Genomic DNA, 25,736 nt, shown 5'->3' with positions numbered 1-25,736 from the left:
TTTTTACAGTTCAAATGAGCTTTGACAGCTTTTAGATATCTTGACAGTTCATTTTTGGGAAATCAAATCTTAGCAAGACTAATACACTTAATGGTAAGGTCCTAGGGAGTGTTGCTGAACAAAGAGACCTTGGAGTGCAGTTCCATAGCTCCTTGAAAGTGGAATCCCAGGTAAATAGGATAGTGAAGAAGGTGTTTGATATGCTTTCCTTTATTGGTCAGAGTATTGAGTACACGAGTTGGGAGGTCATGTTGTAGCTGTGCAGGATGTTGGTTAGACCACTGTTGGAATATTGCATGCAATTCTGGTCTCCTTTCTATCAGAAAGATGTTGTGAAACTTGAAAGGGTTCAGAAAACATTTACAAGGATGTTGCCAGGGTTGGAGGATTTGGGTTATTGGGAGAGCTGTACAGGCTGGGGCTGTTTTCCCTGGTGCATCGGAGGCTGAGGTGTGACCTTACAGAGGTTTACGAAATCATGATAGGATAAATAGACAAAGTCTTTTCCATGGGGTGGGGGAGTCCGGAACTAGAGGGCATAGGTTTAGGGTGAGAGGAGCAAGATATAAAAGAGACCTAAGGAGCAACTTTTTCATGGCGAGGGTGGTACGTGTACGGAATGAGCTGCCAGAGGAAGTGTTGAAGGCTGGTACAATTGCAACATTTAAAAGGCATTTAGATAAGTAAATGAATAGGAAGGGTTTGGAGGGATATGGGCCGGGTGCTGACAGGTGGGACTAGATTGGGTTGGGATATCTGGATGAGTTGGATCGAAGGGTCTGTTTCCATGTTGTACATCTCTGTGACTCTAAGACTCTATTTACAGCTTGAGAATTCTTCGACAGTTTTGACAGTTCCAATCGACTTATGCATTTTTTACGCATAGTTGGGTCTACTTTTAATAAATCCAAATGAATCACTCTGAAAATACAATATCACAATGGTTTCTTAGTTTTCTGAAGGGGACCCTGGTTTTAAAAGCAAAAATCATAAGTGTAGTGATTAGGATCAGGTTGACCTTGTTATCATAAGGTTCTTGTTTGGCCAATCAGGAAAGCCTTAGCTGACCACTATAACCAGGCGATTAGAACCCCTCATTGAGGACTGACACTGAGCTAGCTGGCCACAGCCAGTGTCCTGTGCACTAGTAAATAAAGGATGTCTTGGTGATGGGACCCAGCTTCTGTGCAGTTATTTCAGTAAGATTCAGCTCTGCTCCTATCAGTTCTAACCTGCACAGACACCTACCTCACCAAAATCAGAAATAAAGATAAAGTCACCACGGTCCCACTTGGTTGTAGAGCTGATCTCTAATTAGAGAGAAATGGCTGGTGGTGGTTTAACCTGAGGGTCACCATGCTTGAGGTGTGAGGAGATGTTGGAAAGGAGAGCCCTTTATAGTAACTTCAGCTGAAATCAGATATGAGTGGAGACAATTGCTGATTTGTATGGGCAGCTGCCTCTGGGAGGCAAGAATCTCCTGTTTAGAACTTGTCTCCTTTCTGCACCATTAATAACCTCCACTGTGAAAATGGTGGAGGCCAGGCACAATGTGGGATCTCTGTACTTGAATGTTAGCTGCTATTTTCACACTGACAAAAGCTTCCCAGTCTATGCATGATTTCAGGCCATCATGTTAAGCATGATGTCTACCTGGTTATCCATTTACTAGCAGTTACTGAATTTTCTGTCTGGTGAGTTGAGTTGTGAAACATTGTAAGGATTGTACTTTTAAAGATCTAATTTAGAAATGAAAGGCTTTAACATTTTGATGTGTCTTTTAGAATTAATGAGCCAGATGAAATTTAAACATTAATGTCAACATGCAGTGGATATAAAAGGTGTAAAAATGTACTCGCATACTCATTGTATTTTGAATAAACTTTGAAAACATTAAGTTGATAAATTAATGTTCCTGTAAATAAACTTTTGTTTCTCAATGCTAGGTCAAATGTCACTTAACTATCATATCGTCTTCATCTGATTGAAGTTATCTGTAGTGACAGGAGTAGAGAACATGCATAGAAAATTAACACGCCTAAAGCAAATGTTTAAATTGGAGTCTTATTTTTGTTGCATAGTCCTGCTGAAAATGACATGATTTCTAAACTAAGCAGCTCATTTTAAAAGGAGCTGGGTGAACATTTCATTAAATATGGGTTTGAGGATAAAAATAGATAGAGGATAGAAATTTCCTTTCAAACCTACCAGGAAAGTTATCTGTGGAATGCAAGCAGCCAAGGGTAGATATTACAGATATTCCTGTTAGAATGGTGTCTTAGAGCTTTTGCATCACCGATTTTGACAGGAACAAATAAACAGCTTTACCTTACTTTTCAGCTTATTTCAAAGGATTAACTTGGCAGAACCATTATTATACCTATTGGATTTTGTTAAAAAGAATAGTTGAAATGAACTGAATGCTTCATTTGTTTCATATTTTGCTGTGTTATTATTCCTTTGATGCTAAGATTAGAGTTTGGATTAGGTTACAGTCAGTGTTTAGATTAGGGTTAGAATTGGAATCAGGAATTTGTATCATTTCCACCTGACTTCCTCAGGCGCTTAACATGAAAATCTCTCTTTTAGCAGGGTGATTTACCTTGGCAATGCTCCAAATAAATGCTCCAAAACAAAAATGCACTTAAAGGCAATAAATTTTACCCAGTGAATGTGTTGAACTCACTTTTTTTTTTAAGTTCAGATAACAAATGAGATAATTGGCTGGTTAATAATTAAATGTTCCTGCTGTTATAGATTGTCTAGAACATTGACACAAGGAGCTGAAAATTTATTTTTATCCAGTTAGTAAGCCAGAAATAGATGGTGTACGGAGATTTTCATTGGCTTGTTACCAGTGACTGACTTCAATGAAAATAAAGATTGGGAGCAATGTGAAAAAAGGTTCTGGCCTTATACAAAAAAAAAGATTGTTGGCAAATATCTCATTGACTTTACCATTATTTTTGTGGTGATCTGGAGACCCAGTAGTTTGTTTTCTTTCCCTAATAATAGGCTACTTCAGTGGTTTGAGTTACGAGGAGAGGGCTATAGTAGCTCCATTACAAACATTGAAATTATGAAATCGGTGTCTTTAAACTGCATCACTCCAAGGAAGCTACTGTGTTTTCTGAGACCAGTGGCTTCTGAACTTCCCTCAAAACAATCAGAAGTCACAAAATAGGGCTATTTCAGGCTGCCATAATGTAGTTGCCCACAGTTGATGTTGATGTTTGATAGTCTAGTAGGGAAGAAGGCACTCCTTGCATTGCATTTATATTGGGTCATCATTGAAATATCTGGGAAAGTTCAACTTTCTTCTGAATAAAGAAACACTTTAGAGAGAAAATAGGCTTGCGTTGCTTTACTGTTTCACTTAGCTATAGCTCTTTATAAGCAACATGCCAACATAAGATTTTAAAGTTGCCATGAAAGAGCTGTTGACATAGAAATCCTTTCTTGCCTCTGGATTTCAGTTGAATTTTTGAAGAGAACGTTGAGAGCTTCTGAACGAGTGTTGATGACTCCCCCAGTAGAGATAAATTATTGATCCACGAAGTACATCGAAGTTAACAATTCTAATATTTGCAGGAGTTAATTCAAGCCCATAAAACTGTAACCTTTTTGAAAATAAAAAAGATTAACTGAACTTAATCTTGGTAACTTATCACCATCCAACCCAATGTTGATTTTAATGGAGGTTGGTAATGTATTTTCGGGAAGTTACATGCCTTCAATTAGCATTTACTATTAAGAGCTGCAGAGAAGTTTCCTGTGCATCAGCAAATCCCATCAGCTTGTGGGTCAGGATCAGTATGGGGTGGATCCTCCAAGTCCTCAAAATTAGGACGATGTGAGGAGACGCTTGTTACGGAATAATTTCCCAACACAACCTCAAGATGTTCAACTCTAGTATCTTCTTAATGTTCCATCTGTGCACCCCATTACTGCTCCACTGTCAACCTGGCTGGCTGCAGCCAAGGAACATTTTGATAAAATTGGTTCAGATAATAAATTTACCTGGAGCTGCAAGAAACCCTCTTCTGACTCCTCTCAGATGCTATTTGACACTGTTACCACCACAAAAGCAACCTACAAACTCCTTGCCCGCAACTTCCCCATTGACTTCTTGCTTTGTAATTATTGTCAGGGTCAAAAGACTCTCCAGTCCAATTCACATGAGAAGGCATAGACCAATTCTTATAGTATTATCGGGGCAATGTCATTCAGAGATTATGAGATACACTCCCCAGCAATATACCCAAAAAGAGTTGGCAACGCCAAAAGAGAAGGTGTCACAAATAGAAAGAAGTGAATAAAGTGGAATTACAATTTCTTATGGTGGCTCAGTGGTTAGCACTGCTGTCTCACAGCACCAGGGACCCAAGTTCGATTTCAGCCTTGGGCGACTCTCTCTGTGGAGTTTGCACATTCTCTCCGTGTCTGCGTGGATTTCCTCCAAATGCTCTAGTTTCCTCACACAATCCAAAGATGTGCAGGTTAGGCGAATTGGCCATGCTAAATTGCCCATAGTGTTCAAGGATGTGTAGGTGCATGAGTCAGGGGTGATGTAGGGGAATGGGTTTGGGTGGGATACTTTTCGGAGGGCCTCTTTCCACACAGTAGGGATTCTAATTCTTATGATGGAAAACTCTTCATTTGGACAAAAGTATTACCTGAATGCACTTTAATTCTGAGACAAACTCGTGTAAATATCTCTATTTGTTCTGTGAATGAGGTGTTGAAGACACATCTTCTATAAGAAAGGTTTTGCGTGATTTCTGATTGTTACCCTTGTGAACCTGTTAGCTTTAGTGCAATAGCTCATGTCTTCATATCTTAAGTTAGCATCTTGAGCAGCTATCTATCAATTTAAAGTGAAGTTGTGTCACATCTCGTCACACCAAGGCTCCCTGTGATCCAAGGGTCAGATAGTGTCATCCTGAAATAAACCTGATTCATTCAATTTGATATGGCCAGGCAGCGAACTTGCAGATCAAAATAGCCATTCATTGAATTACAGGTAACTGTAAATTGTCCATACATTCTGCCATACATTGAAGTATTAGACAAATACAGATTTCATTGTGGAAACATAAACAGCATTAAGAATACAGTTGATAGATAGTAGAAGATTTTGAGAAATGCCCCACTTAGACATCTGTTAATTATGTTAAGATTTCTTGAACAGGGTCAGTTGTCACTGGCTGACAGATTTAGGCATGACCCCATCCTAACTTACAATGTTGTCTTGGCAGTGGGAATGATAAACATTCTGAGACAGGCAACTGCTCCAAATTCAGAGGGAAGTTTGTTACAACCTCTCACCGCAGATTATAGGATAAACTCAGAAGTGATTCCATTATTTTAACATTAATTCTCAAGGTGTGACTCACTGATAAGGCTGAGATTCATCACCCATTCCCCAGAAGTCCTGATCTTGGTACTGATTTTGACTTACTGAGTCACAAAGAAAGTAAGGATACATTGATAGGAGTGTGGAGCCTAAGTAAGGAGTGCAGGTTTGCTTACATGAAGCACATTGCTGATAATATCTGTGCATTAATAACTTTATAAAAATGTATTTCAGTTTCTTTTATTGACATTGTGGTATTTAAACTCATGTTCTTTTGGTTATTAGTTTAGATCTCTATTACACTACCAAACCTATATTTTTGGAAACAATTTTCCAGATTGTGCCAAGAATTGTGATCATGATCCACCAATTTTTCAAGCACAAAATGGCAGTGTAAATGACCCTTATGATGGGTCAAGCAGATGTACATTCAGTGAATGCAATGTTCCAACCAGCGATTGGTTTAAGCAGAAATACAAAAATTTCTGGAGGCCCGTTGTAAATGAAAATCCTTTCATGTCTGTACCTGCTTTTGACAGGAGCATATCAGTTGTGTCACTCCCCAACTTCTTGCCTGCAGCCCTCCAAATTTTCCCTCTTCAGAAAATGATTAAATGTTCTTTTGAAACGCACACTCAATCTTCTCCCATGATACTATAACCAGTGCAGTCCAGACCCTAACTACGTGCTGTGGAATAGAACTTTTTCTCATGCTGCTATATTGCCTATTTTGTCAAACACCTCCCTGCTATCTTCTCGATTGTTCCTCAGTTAGGAAGAGATTGTCCCTGTCTATTGTGTCTCATGGTTTTGAATACATCTATCTTATATTCTCTCAATCTTCTCTACTCCAAGCAAGTTTCACCAGTTTATCTATAAAAACCAAGTTCTTCACCCTTGGAACCATTCTCATAAAGCTTTTCTGTATTCGCTTTAATATATTTCTCAATTTCCTAAAATGTGCTTGATGGAATTGAATTCGGTACTTCAGTTGAGGCCAGTCCAGCATCATATAAAGATTTATCCTAACTTTCTTGACTGCCTCCATTTGTAACTATACTGTTACCTGTCCTGCCACCTTCATTGACCTGTGCAAATACTCTTGTGTCCTTTGTTTTCTGGACCCTCTTTAGAATTTCACTCATTGTTGCAAATTGCCTCTACTGTTCTTCTTAAATGGATTGCTTCGCACTTCTATGCGCTAAATTTCATCTGCCACTTTTCTGCCCATTCCATCAGCCCATCTGTGATCTTTTGAAGTTTAATGCAATTTTCCTTACAGTTCACAATACTGCTATGTTCTGTGTCAGCTATAAATTCTGAAATTCCTCTTCATGTCAACGTCCGAGGCTCCACATTTTATCCATGGGGGTCAGGAATGCCGAGCCAGGATATTTTCCAACTTTTCCAATCTGACCCAGGAAATATCGACACAGGAATATTCTGGGGTGATTGGGGGTTTGGGGGTAAACGTGGAAAGAGAGCAGTGGTTGCAGGCTGCAGATGTGGGCTCGATTGAAGTCCCATAGGAGTAGGCAATAATGTGGAGTTGAGGCCGCAATCTGATTTTATTCAATGACAAAGCAAGGTTGAAGGTCTGAATGCAGAACATTCCAGTTTCTATGTCATCAATAATCTGTCAAGTGCCTTGCTATGACTGCACTGATATTAAACCAATAATGGGTGCGTGAGACTCGTAACATGGGGAGCACAACGAGGATACCTCATGGGTAACTGATTGAGAAATCAACCAATGGGATAGATGTTACATTCTGAGAGCCATACTAACCTTTGTGGCCAATCTATTTAGAACAAAGAAAGTACAAAGAAAATTTACAGCCCAGGAAAAGGCGCTTCAGCCCTCCAAGCCTGAGCCAATCCAAATCCGCTGCCTAAACCTATTGCCCAATTCCTAAGGATCTGTATCCCTCTGCTCCCAACTACTCATGCCTCTGTCCAGATGCACCTTCAATTAATCTACCGTGCCTGCCTCTACTACCTCTGCTGGCAATGCGTTCCAGTCACCTACCACCCTCTGTGTAAAGTACTTTCCACGTGTACCCCCCCCCCCTTAAACTTTTCACCCCTCACCTAGATCGTGTGACCGCTCATTACTGAATCTCTCGCCCTGAGAAAAAGCTTATCTTTATCCACCCTGTCTGTACCCTTCATAATTTCGTTGACCTCAATCAGGTGCCCCCTCAATCTCCTTTTTTTCCTCATGAAAACAGTCCAAACCTACTCAACCTCTCTTCATAGCTAGCACCTTGTATACCAGGCAACATCCTCGTAAACCTTCTCTGCACCCTGGCCAAAGCATCCACATCCTTTTGGTAATGTGGCGACTAGAATTGTACACCGTATTAAATTTAAACTTTCCCTTAGCTGTAGCCTAGTATCCAGTAATTATTCTCAGCTTCAGGTGTGGATTGTACCAGCAACAGCCAATGCCTTCCCTGTGGTGCTGCTGCCATTCACTAGAACTACCAACTTCTGATTACCTGGCAGCTCTTGGTTGAGCCTTGATTCTGCAGGAAGGGTACGAATGGTCAGTGGTGTCTGAGCAGTATGTGATACAGCCAATTTTCCATAAAAGAGGTAGCACTGGACCAGCTCTCCAGTTGAGGAAAAAGACTGTGTTTCCTCAGTTAGATACTAGCCACAGACTCTGTCCTTGACCTGACAAGTACACCTTCTGTTCAGCACTGCAGTGTTCAGTTATGCCTATTAGAAGGCCACCTTTGACGTAGTCTACATGCAGCCGCACCACACACATCTTTAGAGAGACTATCGCATAAAAGTAAGTTTATATGTATCTCATGGCACAATGATATGTTATGGGACTCAGCCAGTAAATTAAAGCCTTCCTCACAAGTGTGTATCGTCCCATAGCTCCCTGAGAACTATGACAGATAGTTCAGGACGTTAAGGTTTTGGAGCAGGCTACCTATTAGGGAAATATTTGTAACAATCCAGTTCAGAGAAATGGTGGTGTAGTGGTCATGTCACTGGACTAGTGAAACCAGAGTCATGGGCTGCCTTTGAGATGTGAGCTACAATCGAGTCAACAGCTTTGAAATTTGAAATAAATTAATGAATACCAAATCTTTAATTCAAAGTTATCTTCGATGATGATGCCAAATATCTAGCATTGATGGTCATAAGAATTCACCAGATTTCCTTTACAGAAAGAAATCTGTCATCCTTGCTTAGTCTGGCCTATATGTGACTCCAGGCCCACACAGTGTTGTTGCCACTTACAAGCTGACTGAAGCAGCCTACAAGAAACTGAATTCAAGGAGAGTTACAGATGGGCAATAATTGCTGACCTTTCCAGCAAACATGAAATAACTTTTTAAAAAATTCACAACAAATATCAGTAATAAACAGTTAATTGAAACTAAAGGATGCACTTATGGAATATTATGGCTGTGTAATCGAACTGTGTATTGTCAAAAACAAATGACTTCTAATATCTGTTATCTACAACTCTGTGTACAAAAACTAAAACAGCAGCAACTGGGGATAGTTCCTAGGATTTTCTTGATCTGCTTTATTAACTGCTGAACACTGATGAACATTCAAGGAGCTCTCAATCTTTGTTTCAGAGACGTGTTTCCTCAAGGCCTGCCTGATGAATATGCTTTTGTTGCCACATTCAAATTCCGAAAAGCTTCACGAAGAGAAGACTGGTACATCTGGCAAATTATTGACAAATATGGGATTCCACAGGTATATTGTCACATGTTTATCTTTCATTCAAGAATGATTTCACTCAGAAAAATTGGATGACTGGGGAATCAGAATACAAAAATTTACTTCAAAATCCTTGAGTTATCAACACATTTCACCAATCTAAATTAGATCTCTCCAGATGGTGTTTAACACCATAAAATCTAATGTGTTCTAGATAGAATGTTCTCTACAGAACAATTCCTTTTTCTTGAGTTGAGTTAAAACTCTTTCACAAGTATTTATTGTATGTACTTCCAGTAAGTATACATTGATGTGTGCTTTCTGGTGTAGTTAACAACTGTGGAGAAATATTGTAAACAAATTGCATTGGAGAGTTAAGTTTGGATGGAACTGAATAAATTGAGAAAATTAAAAGATGCTGAGGTTACATTGCTAGGAAAGTTTCAATCTTTGCTCTAGGTATTAAGGATATTCCAGGAATTATGTTAAATTCGAAGACACAAGGCTAGAGCTAAGAAATAGGAGAGAAATGGTAAAATGTACTATATGAATGACAGTCCACTAAAAGATACAAATCAGATAGAGTGTGAGATTTGAGTACACATCACAAAGAATATAAGGGTAGCAATATTGAAGATTTTGACCATCTTAAGATAGAGTGGAATAAAAATAACACAGGATATTGAATGTCTTTTTGGAATGCATCCCAGACTGCTTTCAAGAATAGTATATTCCTTTACCCTGAGAAATGATGTGAGCAGAATTGTTAATAATACCATGCTGTGAATATTTGTATAGTCTGTTGATGGATCTTGCTGTAACTTTGATTTACACTCTTTGGTGATCTTAGAGTGAACTGGAGACAGAAGTTAGAGAACAATTGGAAATAGGAACCAGAATAGAAATGATGGAAAAGGATGCAGCGAAGATACAAATATAAACATGCTGGGCTGGCAAAAGACAATGCTCAACATTAATATAAATTATCTAGCCCAGTTTCATCGTGGAGAACTTTAGCAAGCTGGTAAACAGATGAGAAATTGAGAATCTTTAAGCTTGTGATGGCCAGTACAAATTGCATTCATACAAACAGAAATGGTGAGCTCTGTTAAATAATTGAGAGGGTCAGAAGTCATACGATACCATCTTATAGTCCAACAGGTTTATTTGAAATCACAAGCTTTCAGAGCACTGCTGCTTTGTCACCTGAGAGCTTGTGATTTCAAATAACCCGTTGGATTATAACCCGGTGTCATGTAGCTTTGTTCACCTCAGTCCAACACCAGCACTACCAGATCATAAATAATAGAGATTAAAATAAGTTGAAATTTAAAAGTGAGGCATATGTTAATGTTACAGCAAAAATTTACTAAAGATGCTCAGGAAAATTGAAAAGCATGTAATTACAAAGTGAGTCGAAAAACTAGCAGATAATCTTTAAAAAAAAAAGTCAGTGGGGCTTTTATAACCATGCAGAAAGAAACACAGTTAGACAGAGAATTGGACTATCCTTCCATGTTGTGATGAAGAAAGTCCTTCATACTATTCACCATCTATCAGAAATGTGATGAAGTTACAAAATTATGTCTTTCCTTCTTTAAACTGTACTCTCTGTAGTCCGAATACAATTTGTAAGCTGGTTTATTTGTATAATTTCAACTAAATATACCTTGTAGTAAACTGACAGGATTGGATCAGTCATCCACTTTATAACATACCTCACCAATAGATGAGAAATGGAGACAATAGACAACAGACAGTAGGTGCAGGAGTAGGCCATCGGTCCTTCGAGCCAACATCACCATTCATTATGATCATGGCTGATCATCCACAATCAGTATCCTGTTCCTGCCTTATCCCCATAACACTTGATTCCACTATCTTTAAGAGCTCTATCCATCTCTTCTTGAAAGTATCCAGAGACTTGGCCTCCACTGCCTTCTGGGGCAGAGCATTCCATATATCCACCACTCTCTGGGTAAAGAAGTTTCTCCTCCAAGTCTGTTCTAAATGGCCGACACCTTATTTTTAAACGGTTCTGGACTCACCCATTAGTGGAAACATGCTTCCTGCCTCCAGAGTTTCCAATCCTTTAGTAATCTTATATGTCTCAATCAGCTCCCCTTTCATCCTTCTAAACTCAAGTGTATACAAGCCCAGTTACTCCGGTCTTTCAACATATGATAGTCCCGCTTTTCCGGGAATTGACCTTGTGAACCTACGCTGCACTCCCTCAATAGCCAGAATGTCCTTCCTCAAATTTGGAGACCAAAACTGCACACAATACTCCAGGTGCGGTCTCACCAAGGCCCTGTACAGGTGCGGTCTCACCATGGCCCTGTACAGCTGCAGAAGGATCTCTTTGCACCTATACTCAATTCCTCTTGTTATGAAGACCAGCATGCCATTAGCTTTTTTCACTGCCTTCTGTACCTGCATGCTTGCTTTCATTGACGAATTACAAGAACACCTAGATCTCGTTGTACTTCCCCTTTACCTAACTTGACACCAAAGCAGAAAACGACACATTTATCAACATTAAACTGTATCTACCATGCATCTGTCCACTCGCTTAGCCTGTCCAAGTCACCCTGTATTTTCATAACATCCTCCTCACACTTCACCCTGCCACCCAGAAGCTTCAAGCATCTGACAACCAGTATAAAATGTATTCATATAAGTAGAAATGGTGAGCACCTTTTTAGTAATAAAGCATGAAACTAGGTTGATATTTATAAGTGAAGCATATGACAACATTATGAACTAGTATATTTGTATAATTTGATCCAAATATAGAAATTGACAGGATTGGATCATCGTCCATTTTACAACGTATCTGACTTGGTTTTCATTGCAATTAGAGGCAGGTTTAACAGCTAGATAAATAGTGAATTGAGCACACATGTCTAAAATCAAGTATCATGGTCAAGGAATATGGAACTGTGTCCTAATGTGAGTGAAAGGATTCAGATGAGGAAACATGGAAACATAGAAAATAGAAAGAACAGTAGGCCATTTGGCTCATTAAGTCTACCATTCAACATGATCATAGCCAATCCTTCATCTGAGTACCATACTTCCACCCTCTCCCCAGAACCTTGAAACCCATTTAGCATCTAGCAATCTCTCTATTTCTTTCTTAAATATATTCAGTGATTTTGTCTCAATGCACCACAACCTTCAAGAGAATTCCATAGGTTCCACCCCCCCGACCCCCCCCCCCCCCCCAAACAACCCCTGAATTGAATAAATTTCTCCTCATCTCAATCTAAATACCCTATTGTTGTACCATAAAACTATCAGATTTATGAGCATAATTAGGCCATTCGGCCTATTGAACCTTCTCCCCAATAACCTTGAGTCCCTTAAGAACCAAAAACCTATCTATCTCTGTCTTACATGCAGTCAATAACTTGGCCTCCACAGCCCTCTGTAGCAATGAGTTCCACAGATTCACCACCCTCTGGCCGTAGAAATTCCTCCTCATCGAAGTTCAAAAGGGTCGTTTCTTTGCTCTGAGGCTCTACCCTCAGGTCCTAGTCTCTCCTAATATTGAAAAAGTCTTCCCCATATCCACCCTGTCCAGACCTCTCAGTATCATGTAAGTCTTATCAGTAATGGGTTGAAAGCTTAAGGACCTCAGGCAGGAAGGCAGAGTTGATGTCGAGATGAGATCACCCATGATTGTAATAAATGGTGGAGCAGGCTCGAAGGGGTGAATTGCCCACTTCTGCTTCTAGTTCTAATTCTTCTGAGTATTGTGCATCCTGAGAGAGTGGCCCCTTGTTCTGAGATCCTGACCAGGGGAAAGATCAATGCTGCATCGTCTGTCCAGCCCTCTCAGAACTTCATAAAATTCAATGAGACCTTTCTTATTCTTCCAGTGAATGCAGCCCAGTTGACCTAAAATCTCCTCATATGACAGGCATGCCAATCCAGGAGTCAGCCTGGTGAACCTTAGTTGCACTTTGTTGCGCAAAGTGTGCCTTTGATGAAGAGATCAAAACTGCACAAAAGTGCAGGTGTGGTCTCACCAAGCCCTGTTACACTGCAGTAAGGTTTCCATGCTCCTGCACTCAAACTTTCTTACAATGAAGGCCAACATACCATTTGCATTCCTAACTGTCTACTGCACCTGCTTGCTTGCATTCAGTGACTGCTGTACAAAAAACACCCAGATTCTTTTTTTACATCAACCATTCCCAATCTATCACAATTTAAATAATTCTGTTCTTTCCCACCAAAATGGGCAGCATCATATTTATCCACATTTATGCCATAAATTTGCAGCTCACTCAACTTGTCTAAATAACCTTGAAGCCTCTTTATGTCCTCACCTATTACACTCAACACCCTCATTCAAATTGTTGGCATATATTGCGGACAGCAGCAATCCAAGCATTGATCCCTTTGGGACTCTACTTTTTAATCATCTTCTACAACAACGACAATTGTTTTAAAAGGGTTGAACCTTCAATAAACAATGCTCCTTTACAGATGGAACACCCAGTGATCTGTCTCCTTACATTATCCAGGTTTCCATCCGATTAGATGGTGAGAACAAAGCTGTGGAGTACAATGCGGTTGGACTGAGGCAAGATGCTGTGAGGACCGTTTTCAGAAACAAAGAAGTCAGCAGCTTATTTGACCGCAATTGGCACAAGCTGGCCCTCAGTATTAAGTCAAGCAGTGTCTCTCTCTACATCGACTGCAAACTGATTGAAACGCTGCCAATGGAAGAACGGGAGAACATCAACATTCGAGGGAAAACCGTGATTGGCAAACGTTTGTATGATAGTGTCCCAATTGATGTAAGTCATGTCATATTCATGATACAAATGAGAAAATAAAATGAAACCTTAGCTTATCCAGCAGTGATCAATAATTCAATTGGAGTGTGTCCATTTTCAGCTGCAAACCGGTGCTGAAGGGTCCACTGTGGGCACATATTCAGATCTTGTCAGGAATGTATGCACTTTTGGTTTGAGCTTCACTGTAATAACATGACACCTGTCTTTTGTTGGCAGTAGGTACTTGTGTAAATTGGGATGTTAATGGCTGCTTCTGGTTTTTTTGCCAAGTTGGATTACAATATGTGCCGCACAGGCATAGGCCAGTTTTCTCTGGCACACTGCAAATGGCCCTTAAACCAACATTTGGAGCCAAGTACTACGGAGTCCAGAGTAACAGGAAGGCTTTTGAGGGCTCAACATATTTGGCACATTTTCTTTGGGTTTGCAGCCAACTGCACAAGATTCTTACATCTGGTATGTTTCCCTCATCCAGAACTAGTGCACGACTACCACACCCGATCTGAATTTTGATCCCTTGCTTGAAAGGAAAATCATCTGAGCATGCCAGTGAAAATACTAAATTATCTTCTGTTGTTTCAGGGTGCAGATTTGCCCTTTCTTCCTTTCCTGTCTGACTGAAGAGTTGTTTAACAGATTATTTTTTAAAAAAGGGTATTCTAAATGAAAATATTTCTAACTGGCAAAAATGGCTTTGAAATATGCAATCTCTGAGAATCTTGCTAGTATGCAGTGCAGAAAATAGATATCATTTAGTGAATGTTAAAGGAAATGTTTATAGGACTAGATTCTCACTGCATCAAAAAAGCCTATTCAACCCATCTAGCCTCTGATGGATCTGTGAAAGAACAGTTATGCTTCACATATGGAATCATGGAAACCTACATCACAGAGTTCACTGCTCTTTGATGAGAATTGAATCAGGTTGAGTTGTGAGGTTCAAATACTCAGCAGGCATTAGAAAGCTGACATAGAACATAACACCAGGTTATAGTCCAACAGGTTTAATTGGAAGCACACTAGCTTTCAGAACATCGCTCCTTCATCACCTGATGAACGAATGGTGCTCCGAAAGCTAGTGTGCTTCCAATTAAACCTGTTGGACTATAACCTGGTGTTGTGTGATTTTTAACTTTGTACACCCCAGTCCAACACCGGCATCTCCAAATCATGACATAGAACATGACAGAGTGGAGGGTAGAAAAGAACTGGATTCAAACTAATTAACAATATCCAGTAATCATTTTGTTAAAAAAAGTTATCCGTTTTTACTTATCTCCAGTTTGACCTTCAACGGATTGTCATATATTGTGATGCCAAGGATGCAGAACTGGAGACCTGCTGTGATCTTCCCAGCAACCCGGTGAGTGAGAAATAACTGCATGAAAAAAAAAGATGGTCCTAAAAGCATTAAAGCTAATTTCATTCTCTGCTCATTCCTGAAGAAGGGCCTGTGCCCGAAACGTCGAATCTCCTGTTCCCTGGATGCTGCCTGACCTGCTGTGCTGTTCCAGCAATAAAGTTTCAACTTTGATCTCCAGCATCTGCAGACCTCACTTTCTCCAGCTAATTTCATTTGTCATGCTCACCTTCAGAAAATATGCTTTCAGTAAAATAATTATCTAAAATGACTTAGCCATGCTTTCAGTTGCACAGCCCTAATCTTTGGACATTATGAACATTTTCATCCTGTAGTAATCTCAATTGTTTATTCTTTAATGGTCTTTACAACCAACTTTTCCCAAACTTCCTCTCTGTGTTCATTTCTATCTGTTTGATTTAGTGTGAAGTGCTCCTCTACATTAAAGATTTTATACACATATAAGTTGTTGGTTAGCAAGTGTTATGATATTTTTCTCAGTTCCGTCTTTGTCTCACAGGTACATTGCACTTTCTAGTAACGTTTGCTGCATATCAGTCAAGTTCAGAACCTTTGCAACTATCAATTACTGATGCAGACTAATACACCTAATGTCAATCAAGCTGAGATCAGTGGACTTATTGTAAATCAGTAATTGAATCTGGGATCTTGTAGACCTATATGGTACACTACCACAGCGAATCATTTACATCAACAATATATTTACTGATCAATCTAAGGAATATAACAAGGTGATTGTCGGAAGTGTAGTCAGACACTGAGCTGGGTTTTAAGGATGGTATTAAAAGAAAAGAGGGTTTAACCAGCAGGGAACAAAAGGGTAAAGTTACAGAACTTACAGCCTACGCAGCTATTGACAAAGCCATCAGTGGTGGGATAAAAATATTTAAGATCATAAGAGGCCAGATTTCTTGGCAGAGTGAAGCTACTTCAAGAGTTGAATGCAATTTGTCAGTTTTAAGCTCAGTGTGGATCAAAAATCAAAGTAGATCAGAAAGTGGAGGAGTAGTGAGGAGCTGGAATTTTGTGCAGATCACAGGCAGCAAAAATCTGAATAAGCTGAAACACATATAGATTGGAAGATGGCCAGGAGAGTATAGGAATTTTAGAATCAGGAGATGCCAAAGACTTCAGGGTTTTAGGATGAATTGAACTGAGTCTGGGAAATGTATGTGCAATGTGAACTTTGATAGTATGTATCTTAGAAAGAATGGTGTGGTCATATGCTGAGCTCAAGCTCAAATAGAATGTTAGGTTTGCAAAACATTAGCTTCAATGTGAGACAGTGGTCAAGGAAGAGGATTGTGCTGGAGGTGAGGGTAATTTTACCCATGAGATAATGAATGGCATGATTGGTTGGAATAATGATTGAGAGTGAACAGAGTTCTTTCAAAGCACTTTTGTGTTACCCCTGTCTGTATAATTGGTTAAATGTAACTTGCATTGATATGCATTTCAAGTCACTGGTTCTTACACTTTTTACCACTCATTACCATTTCTTTCTCTTGTTCCCCAGTGTCAGATTACTCTTGCCACACAACATCCTCATTTGGAGATCTTAACAACACCACAACCACCTGCTGAAGTTGACAGCACAAAGACCATTAACTGTTCCTGTCTTAAGGGAGAAAAGGTACTACAAGTGATTAAATGAATGATATAATTGTCATTATTTATTACATCCAAGATTAAGGAACAAATAGGAAATTCTGGAAATGCTCCTTAGGTCTGACAGCACCTATAGAGAGACAAAGTTTAGTATCACGTTGATGACATTTTCATCCAAATGTTGATCATGAGTTTTAGTTACCTAATGTTGATGGTGACATGTAAAGTATGTGGGAAAATAGACACAGCTTTGTTTTATTTCTACATTTGTTAAAGGAACCTAGGAGGTTGAGAGGTGACCTGATAGAAGTTTATAAAATAATGAGAGGTATAGATAGAGTTAATGGTAGGATGGGAGATTTCCAGACTAGGGGGCACATTTTTAAGGTGAGTGGAGAGAGATTTAAAAAACAACATGACCGGCAACCTTTATACATTGAGGGTGGTTAGCATGTGCAATGAACTTCCAGAGGAAGTGGTGGATGCGGGTGCAATTATAACATTTAAAAGACTTTTGGACAGGTAAATGAATATGAAAGGTTTTGGAAGGATAAGAACTGGGGCAGACAAGTGTGACTAGTTTAGTTTAGGGTTATGTTTGGCTTGGACTGGTTAGACCGAATGGACTTTTTCCATGCTGTGTAACTCTATGACTCTGAGTCAATGGCAAATGATTAAAACAAGTTGACCACAAGAAGATTGAGCTTCTATGTGTCTGCTGCGAAAATTGCTACAAGTTCAACAAGCTCTAATGTTGCTGGAATTGATCATGCAGTAAGTTAGCAGTTTCCTACCAACTCTCAGACCTGGGTTTAAATTTAAGTCTGACTAATGCAACTGAAATTTCCACTTATCTGAAGAATGGTTAGCTTGAAACGTTAGCTCTGACATCTTTCCACAGATGCTGCCAGACATGCTGAGTTTCTCCAGCAATTTCTATTTTTGAAGTTTCCTCTCACCATCTCTGCTCCCTTTTGTTAAATACATTTAAATAGGTTTCAAGCAAGTTTCCTTTTATTGCGTGGATTCACAGTGCACAATTAATCAAAATGTGAGGCAAAAACAATGCAATGCTAGTTAGTGTGACTGTAGAAGAGAAGAAAATCTTGATAATACACAAGTCTTTCTTTCAATTCAATTTATAATACAAACCATCAATATAATTTCTGGAAAAAAATTGTCCCCAGGATTTTATATTTCTACTTTAAGATCTCATGCATACAGGAAATATAACATATGGTAATTTTTCAAAAGTGTATCCACTATAAAGTCAGGTATTTCATGAAAATTCTAAATCCCAAATATGTATCCCATTGCTTAGGTCAAAATAAGATACACTGACATCAATTTGACATCTTCATTTTTTTTCTCCTTCTTCACATTAAGAATGTGATTACCATGAATTATAAGTTATAGTGATCTCCCGTTTCCAATCTTGTCAGCTGGTATGCTAATAGTAATGCCACGTAGTTATTCAATTCAATGTTTACCTCATATCAATATAGACCTTATCCTTTGTTGCACTGTCTGAAATCAATGTTTAAAATAGGTCGAGAAACATCATTTCTAATTAGTTCTTAGAACTTGGAATACTTCCTTTAAGTAATATATTTTAAATAAATTCTATCTCAGGGTGGATATAAGAAAATAATGCAAAGAAATATACTTAGGAATGATTTCTGTTTTGCATTTCGCAATATGAAAATCATGGTTTTCTGCTATTGATTGCAGGGATGAATTAGCTGACATCCTAATTCAGGAAGAGCCGAGAGTCAGCCGCTTAATGAATATTTTTCAATCTATGGAAAGTTTATTCAAGTTGATTCTACCAAGATAGATAGATTGTTTTTAAAAAATATCAGATGAACCTGGAAGAGGACAGTTCACTACTTGTTTTATTTATAGACAACTTAATGGGGAAAGCTCTTGAATCCCATAAATAATCCTTCTCAAAACTATCAACGTAATTAGCATAAACTGTTTTGACTCAGTGGTTCTTCACTTGGGCAGATGTTGTCTATTCAAGTCCCACTCCAGTGTTAAGTCCAGGTGAACATTTTACTGTTGGATTGAGGAAGTGTGAGAATCATTGTTTTCTTGATAAGATGTTAAAGATAAGATATTGAGAACACAAAGTATGTTTTAAGTATGTAAATAATATATTTTTTATTATTCAATGGATGTGGGCTTTGCTGGTAAAGATTTATTGCTCATCTTTAATATACCCAAGGGCCAATAAAGGGTAAACCACATTACTATGAGTCTGCAGTCACAAATGAGCCTGACCAGTTAAGGATAGAGCAGAATTCCTTCCCGAAAGGATATTAGTTAATTTAAGTGGGTTTTTAGAGAGAGAAAAAAAGTGATTTAATAGTCTCTTTAGGCTAGCTTTTACTTCAAAAGTTTCAATTTAATTTTAATGATACCATTTTCCATGGAGTGATTTGAACCTATGTTACTAGAACATTAAACTGGGATTCTTAGATTTCTAGTCCAGTGGCATTACCACTATGTGACCAACTCCTGAATATTTTCAGTAATTCATCAAGAAAATGTAATTTTCTCTGCATTGAAAACAATCCAAAGAAATATTCCCAAAAGTTAGGATTCTGAACCTATCTGGCCTGATACTTGGCCAACTCTTTCTAGATGAGTTGTGCATATCACTATTTTTCTGATCATTGTTTTGATAACTCAAAGTCATTATGATGTCGATGTGATGTGTTTTTAATATTTGTTTCTCAACAGCAACAGTTCTGACTTCTATGTCTTGTAATTCTGACAGGGTGATCGTGGTCTACCTGGTTTTGGACACAGAGGTCCAAAGGTAAGTTTGGATGGAAAGGGTCAAGAATGTGACTCATAAATATTTTAAAAGTTATGCTTGCATTTTGCTTGATAATACTGCATTAATTTTTAAAGAAGATTTCTCTCAAAAGTTGTTTTTTCCTCCTGGGATGGGCAATTTGGAGAATCACTGGACCAGTGGTTCAGAACCCCAGGCCAATCTTTTGAGGTATAGGTTTGAATCCCATTATATAAAACATTTTAACTTGAATTCAATTTAATCAGAAATAAAATGCTAATCTAATGATGACCATTAACAATTGTTGATTAAAAACCCAGTTGGTTCAGTATTGTTTTTTAGAGAAGGAAATTTGCCATCCTAAATTGATCTGACTAACACATGACTCCAAACCAAGTGAAAGAGTCACACAACATGGACATAGACCCATGCGCTCAATAGATGAAACTAATAGTATTTCTCTTTATGTTAACATAATCATAGATCCCAGAGTCTAGTAATTTTGGTTCACACTGCATCACATGAAGGAACAGAAGATTGCATTGGACACATCAAATCATATGGGCTCTGAAAGCATTTTAGTACTAATGCTGAAAGCTAGACCTAGTCACTTCCCTCACCAGTCTATATCAGTTGGCACTCCATACTGGCTTCTGTCTCAGAATGTAAATGATTGTTCAGTATGTTTGAGCCTCAAAAACAGGATTAATCTAAACCACTCAATTACCCAATGAATGAATCTTTATTAAATTGATGAAGGATGAAAAAACATGCCAGTAATAACTTCACTGATGTCCTGTTTGGGTTCCATCTCTTGTTCTAAATTACATTACCATTACAGATGGTGAGCTAACGCCATGCAAAGTGTTAAAAGAGGCTAATCTTGATGACAAAACAACATTCAGTCCAGGAACCTGAGATAATAAAATCAAGTCAACAGAAGTCAAAGGAAAATCCCTTTACATGCATAGTCCTCTTGCTTCCATTGAAATATTGAGGCGAAAGCCAAGTTTGTACACAACTTGTATGGAAAAGTTCCGGAGAAAAGGAGGATTTTTCTTTTAAATGATAAAACAACACGAAACCTAAATTTGAAAACTCTTACTTATTGTAGTAACATTGCTTGTTGAAACCATTTGTCACTTCTGTTTATGTACAGACAGGTTTCCATCCACTAAATGATCATTAATTGTGTCAGTCTCCACTGGGAAGATGTATACAATGATTGATACAAATAAACCAGTGATTAGTTGCTCAACTATTGACTTGAAATTAAAACTGTGTGTTAATCTCTTGTTGGCAGGGTGAACCCGGCCAAGTAGGAGCTGATGGTCGCAAAGGACAAAAAGGAGAACCTGTAAGTATTGATTTGTTGAAGAGAATTTCTAAAAGGAACGCCATCTGTTGTTGGCTTCCATAAATCTATCTCGAAGCTGTCACTCTTTCACTCTAGTTTTAAAGTGTTAGTTAAATTGTCATATTACAAACTCTGAGCTAAACTAAACCATTCACAACCTTCGAGCCTGCGCTGCCATATTTGCTATCTGTTTGTGTTTGAAATTCAATGTTCATATCTATCCCGATAATCCTTAGATCCCTTGCCTAATAAGAATAAATCTAAAACTGACTTAAAACAATTTGATGGTCTCGCATTCCTTGCCACCTGATGCAGAAAGTTCCACAGTTGTAGAACCTTCTGAGACAGAAAAGAATTCAACTCACCAAACCTAATTTTAAAACAGTGTCCCCTGGTTCTGGACTGACCCACAAGCGAAAACATCTTTCTCATACCCACCCTGTCAAGACCATTCAGAATCCTACGCACTTCAATCAAGCTGCCCTTCCCACTTCTAAATTTCAGTAGGAGCAAACACAGCCTGTCCAAACTATCCCGTTTATTCCAGATGTCAGTCTAGCAAACATACATTCAATGTATTTGCATGCTGCTTTAAATAAAGAGACCAAAACTGCACACAATATTTGAGATGCTGTATTACCAGTACCATTTATAACTGAATCATATTGTGGTCACTGATACCTCGGAAAACCTTTAATCAGACATCCTTGACTAATTCTGTCACATTACACAATATCAAGTGTAATATAGCCTACACTCTGATCAGTTCAAAAACAGGTTGCCCAAAAAATGTTTGAAATGCTGAAAATGTAAAGAACATGTGAACATGGCTCAATCGGGTGAAAAAGAAAATGAGATAGCTATAATGGGATCAGACAGCCTGAGTTGACTTTTTAATCAATAAAACAGATGTGTAGATTGTTTACTTTGTAAGAGTCTTATGTAATATTGCTGACACAGACTGGTCTGCTGATATAATAAGTTATTGATGTGTTTCATTGTTTTATGAATATTTGAAATCTTCAGCACAAAGGGCATAATTAGGATCAATAAAATAATGGAAGTGTGCAGAAGCCATTCAGACCATCATTTCTGTGTCAGCTTCTTGTTAAAATAGTCTAAAAACTAATTGCACAACCCTTTCAATACTCCAAGGCCCAGCATCTTCCTCTGCTTCAAATATTCTCCAATTATTTAATTAAGAGGTGCAATGATCTCTCCCTTCCTGTTGAACAATTCCTCCCCCATCTTAATTAACTATCTCTGTTAAAAATAAAATATTCCTGACTCTCTCATTCTCATGTTATTACCATATTCGTCTTTAGTTTGTCTCAAAACTTGAAGTAACAATAAAGTTAGTAACAAGATTATGCACTGGTTTTGGCTGATAAAATAGTGGCACCATGGTTCTCAGACATTTTAGATATTGCAATAAATGCAATTACCTAAAGTCTGTCTACAGATTGGTTGCCTTAAAGTATATAAAAGTGGTTCAAATTTCATGACATGTCAATTAAATAAAGTAGGATGAGAGGAATACTTATTTTTGGTCACTGGAATAAACAAGAAATTCTCAAAAATATCACACAAAGCACCTAAAGGCATTGTCATTGTAACTGTCCTGTCCTTTTTCTGATATAGTAGTGATGCTATCATGAAAAGAATTATCATCAAATATAACACAAATCTTTGCCAAATAAATGATTCTTTGCTCAATTCCTTCAAATGAATTGCTCAATTTCTAAAACATTGCTAAATCAGCTGAATGAGTCTTTATCCCTCACAATGTCATCAGTAATTGTTCCAATTTTGTCTTTACTCACAAGACAAAATGACTTTTATAAGAATGCTCCTTCAACCATTTTCTCGTTGCTTCACATCTTTGTACATCTTCTTGTTTATCCCCTCTCAAATCACATTCATTCAAAATGGGGGAGATATACAACGGGGCTTTTCAGCAGAGGTGACGTGGTGAAATGGTGGAAACTTCAGTTTTATCTACCTATGCCATATCTGCAGATTCTGATGTTGTCCCAACCAAAGTTACAGTGGGATAAATCCTGTGAAAGTTCTAGGAATATATGTTTGATAAATTCCTTCCCTTTAAATGAGGCCTTCAGAGACTGAGAATCACCTCAGCAACCTGATTAGCAATCCTTTAACTATTTAGATTGTTTTATAATATAATTGAGAAAGAAGGAAGAAAGTTGTATCAGTTTGACTGGGATACCTTTTTCAATTTATAATGTTGATAGCAGTAAGAGGAATATTTTCTAATAACACTTTCTTAAATTCCAGGGTCTAATAGGCTATGATTCATGGGAGAAAGGTGAAAAGGTAAGACAGATTATTTATTGAACTGGGTGGGTACGGGGAAGCCATTAATAAGCTATTGTTGGGGACCGAATTGTGCCTGCGCATTGGAGAAAAGTTACAGAAAGAAAGTATTCGTAATTGGGTATAAACACAAGACTGAAAAATAAGAATTGCATGTAATTATAAAAGCACCTGCACCTTGCATATTCCCTTTTCTGTGGCTGTTGCTAAATGATAGAGTGTAATTCCTATGTTGATAGATTCCTTTATTCCTTTCCTAATTAAGAATGAAGGCGCAATGGAAAGATTAATACCCTTGATAAAATAAAAAATGCATTATAACTTGCTGATCGTCTCTGTGTAACGAATAGCTATTAATAAGACATTTGAGTAAACAATTAGTATCCATTAGTAATTCCAAAACCTCCTGACATCTATTTTGAGAAAGTAGTGGTGTAGTGGTAATGTCACTGGACAATAAATCAGAGTACTCAGCCAATATTTTGGTGATGTGAGTTCAAATTCCATCTTGGTACATGGTGAAATTTCAACTCAAAAAAAACTCTGGACTAGAGAACTGGCCATGTAACCACTGATGATTGTTGTTAAAAATACCCATGTGATTCATTACTTGCCTGTAGGGAAGTAAGTTTACTGTCCTTACCTGGACTGGAAGACATGTGACTCTGGGAGCTGGTCATGGATGTCAATAAGCCTCAGTCCAATCAAGGGGGACAGCCTTTGGTTAGGCGATTATGGCCCAATAAGTCAATGGCCAAGTGGTCAGCATTGGAATCCTCTTTCCATCAGAGTTGAGGAGTCAGATGACTGGCACACATCTTGACTCTTTCTGACCTATTATGGGCTGTTTTACTCGTGGAATTATGGAAGGTGGAAATGTGGAATAGCTGGTGAAGGCTACAAAATAGCAAGCAATCAAGTCGTGTGTGTAGCGTGAGTGGTGTCGCAAGTTGGAGTGAGTGAGAGAATGTGTTGCAGACACTAGTGTGAGTGGTTAAGCATGGGTCTTGGTGGAAGGTGAGTATGGTAACAGAGATAAAATGGGTGTGAGAGAAGGTGAAGTCATGCACACTGTATGGAGTGGAGAAAGTCATTGGCCTTATTCCAGCCTTGCTGAGCATTCCTCCAGATTGCTGAGAATGCTGTCCCCTGAGTGGCAACCTCAGACCAGATTAACCTTGTCTAGTTTCACAGCTTCTACTGCTGCATCCAGGGGCTGAGAAAGTCCTATCTCAGCACCTTGTTATCCAGCAAGAAATCTCAGGCGACGCCTACAAAATGAGGCACTGATTTCCCCGCCTGCTGAACCTGGGACACATGTCAGGAACTGTGCAGTGCAGCTCTGCACTGACAGTGCTTGTCCGGGTACATAGTGATCTTTTAAAGATGGTGCAAGCACCGAGCAATTCCAATGATTTCTAGAGACTGCTGAGTTGTTCCAAGAATGGCACATGTTAACAAGAGGTGGAAATTGGACATGCTACTCCCCAGTGGCAATGGCAGTTAAAGTGGCAAGTTTGATAAGATTCGGCAAGAAAACTCTGTTGGCCTCATGGTGGGAAGCACTTGACCAAACTCGATACTGCTTACACTTAGTTTTAAGAAAGCCTACGATCCAACCCATTGTGTATCATCAAATACAGAGCAGACTGTCATAACTGAGGTGGGATGCACAACCTATGAAAGAGATGGGCCACAGGATGTTTGGATGTTTGATTGGTCATAGTGTAAAGATACTGGGCAAACCATTTGGGACTATGATGAGGAGAATTTCTTTCACCCAGTCAATGGTGAGCCTGTCGAATTTACTACTACTGAAAGCGGTCAAGGACAAAATATTGTATGATTTCAATAAGGAATTGGACATATCACTTAAGGGTTGTAGCATTCAAAGAGTTTGGAGGAGGAACTGAAACAGGCCATTGAGTTGGATGATCAGCCAAAGGATCAGCAGGTTCAGAGGGCCAGATACCCTTCTCCTGCTTTTATTTTCTGTGCTTCTATGTTTCTATGAGGGGTGAGGGTCGGAAGGAGGCTTTATGTCTTATTTTGTTCTTAAATGAAAGTTGGACACAGTGCAGGAAAACCGAGACAGGTCATTTGTTCATCCCACTTCTGCGGTGTTTCTGGAGTTACACTTCATGACTCCCAGTAATTCTGGCCTTAGAAATGAAAATTCAGACTGCCAGGATCCATGAACCTGGGTTGAGTTCGAGGTGCCAAGTATTGCTCTGACTGTTTGTTCCTGATGCAGAAGTGATAACTCAAGCTGTAGAATCAGAGTGCACAGAAGAAACCTATTCCGCCCATCACGCCTTTGCTAGATCTTTGAAATTGTGAACCAATTAGTGCTATTTCCTCTCTTTGGCCAGAGCCTTGCAAAG

At 38.7% G+C, this 25,736-nt stretch overlaps 1 protein-coding gene across 3 annotated transcripts in view; it reads left to right on the top strand.

Moving 5' to 3' along the window:
* Window positions 1-25,736, top strand: part of col22a1 (collagen, type XXII, alpha 1) — a 284,019-nt gene that overhangs the window by 87,460 nt on the left and 170,823 nt on the right. For all 3 annotated transcript variants that reach the window (XM_087986621.1, XM_087986620.1, XM_043687857.2), the window contains exons 6-12: window positions 8,965-9,088; window positions 13,588-13,863; window positions 15,146-15,226; window positions 16,761-16,877; window positions 19,638-19,679; window positions 20,962-21,015; window positions 23,314-23,352. In XM_087986621.1, the coding sequence (XP_087842747.1) occupies window positions 8,965-9,088; window positions 13,588-13,863; window positions 15,146-15,226; window positions 16,761-16,877; window positions 19,638-19,679; window positions 20,962-21,015; window positions 23,314-23,352 (733 nt within the window). The remainder of the gene's footprint in view (window positions 1-8,964; window positions 9,089-13,587; window positions 13,864-15,145; window positions 15,227-16,760; window positions 16,878-19,637; window positions 19,680-20,961; window positions 21,016-23,313; window positions 23,353-25,736) is intronic.

Source organism: Chiloscyllium plagiosum, unplaced genomic scaffold, assembly GCF_037043375.1.
Source record: "Chiloscyllium plagiosum isolate Xiang-an unplaced genomic scaffold, Cpla_swu_hap1 HiC_scaffold_4, whole genome shotgun sequence".
NCBI lineage: Eukaryota > Metazoa > Chordata > Chondrichthyes > Orectolobiformes > Hemiscylliidae > Chiloscyllium > Chiloscyllium plagiosum.
This window is presented reverse-complemented; position numbering and strand designations above follow the sequence as displayed.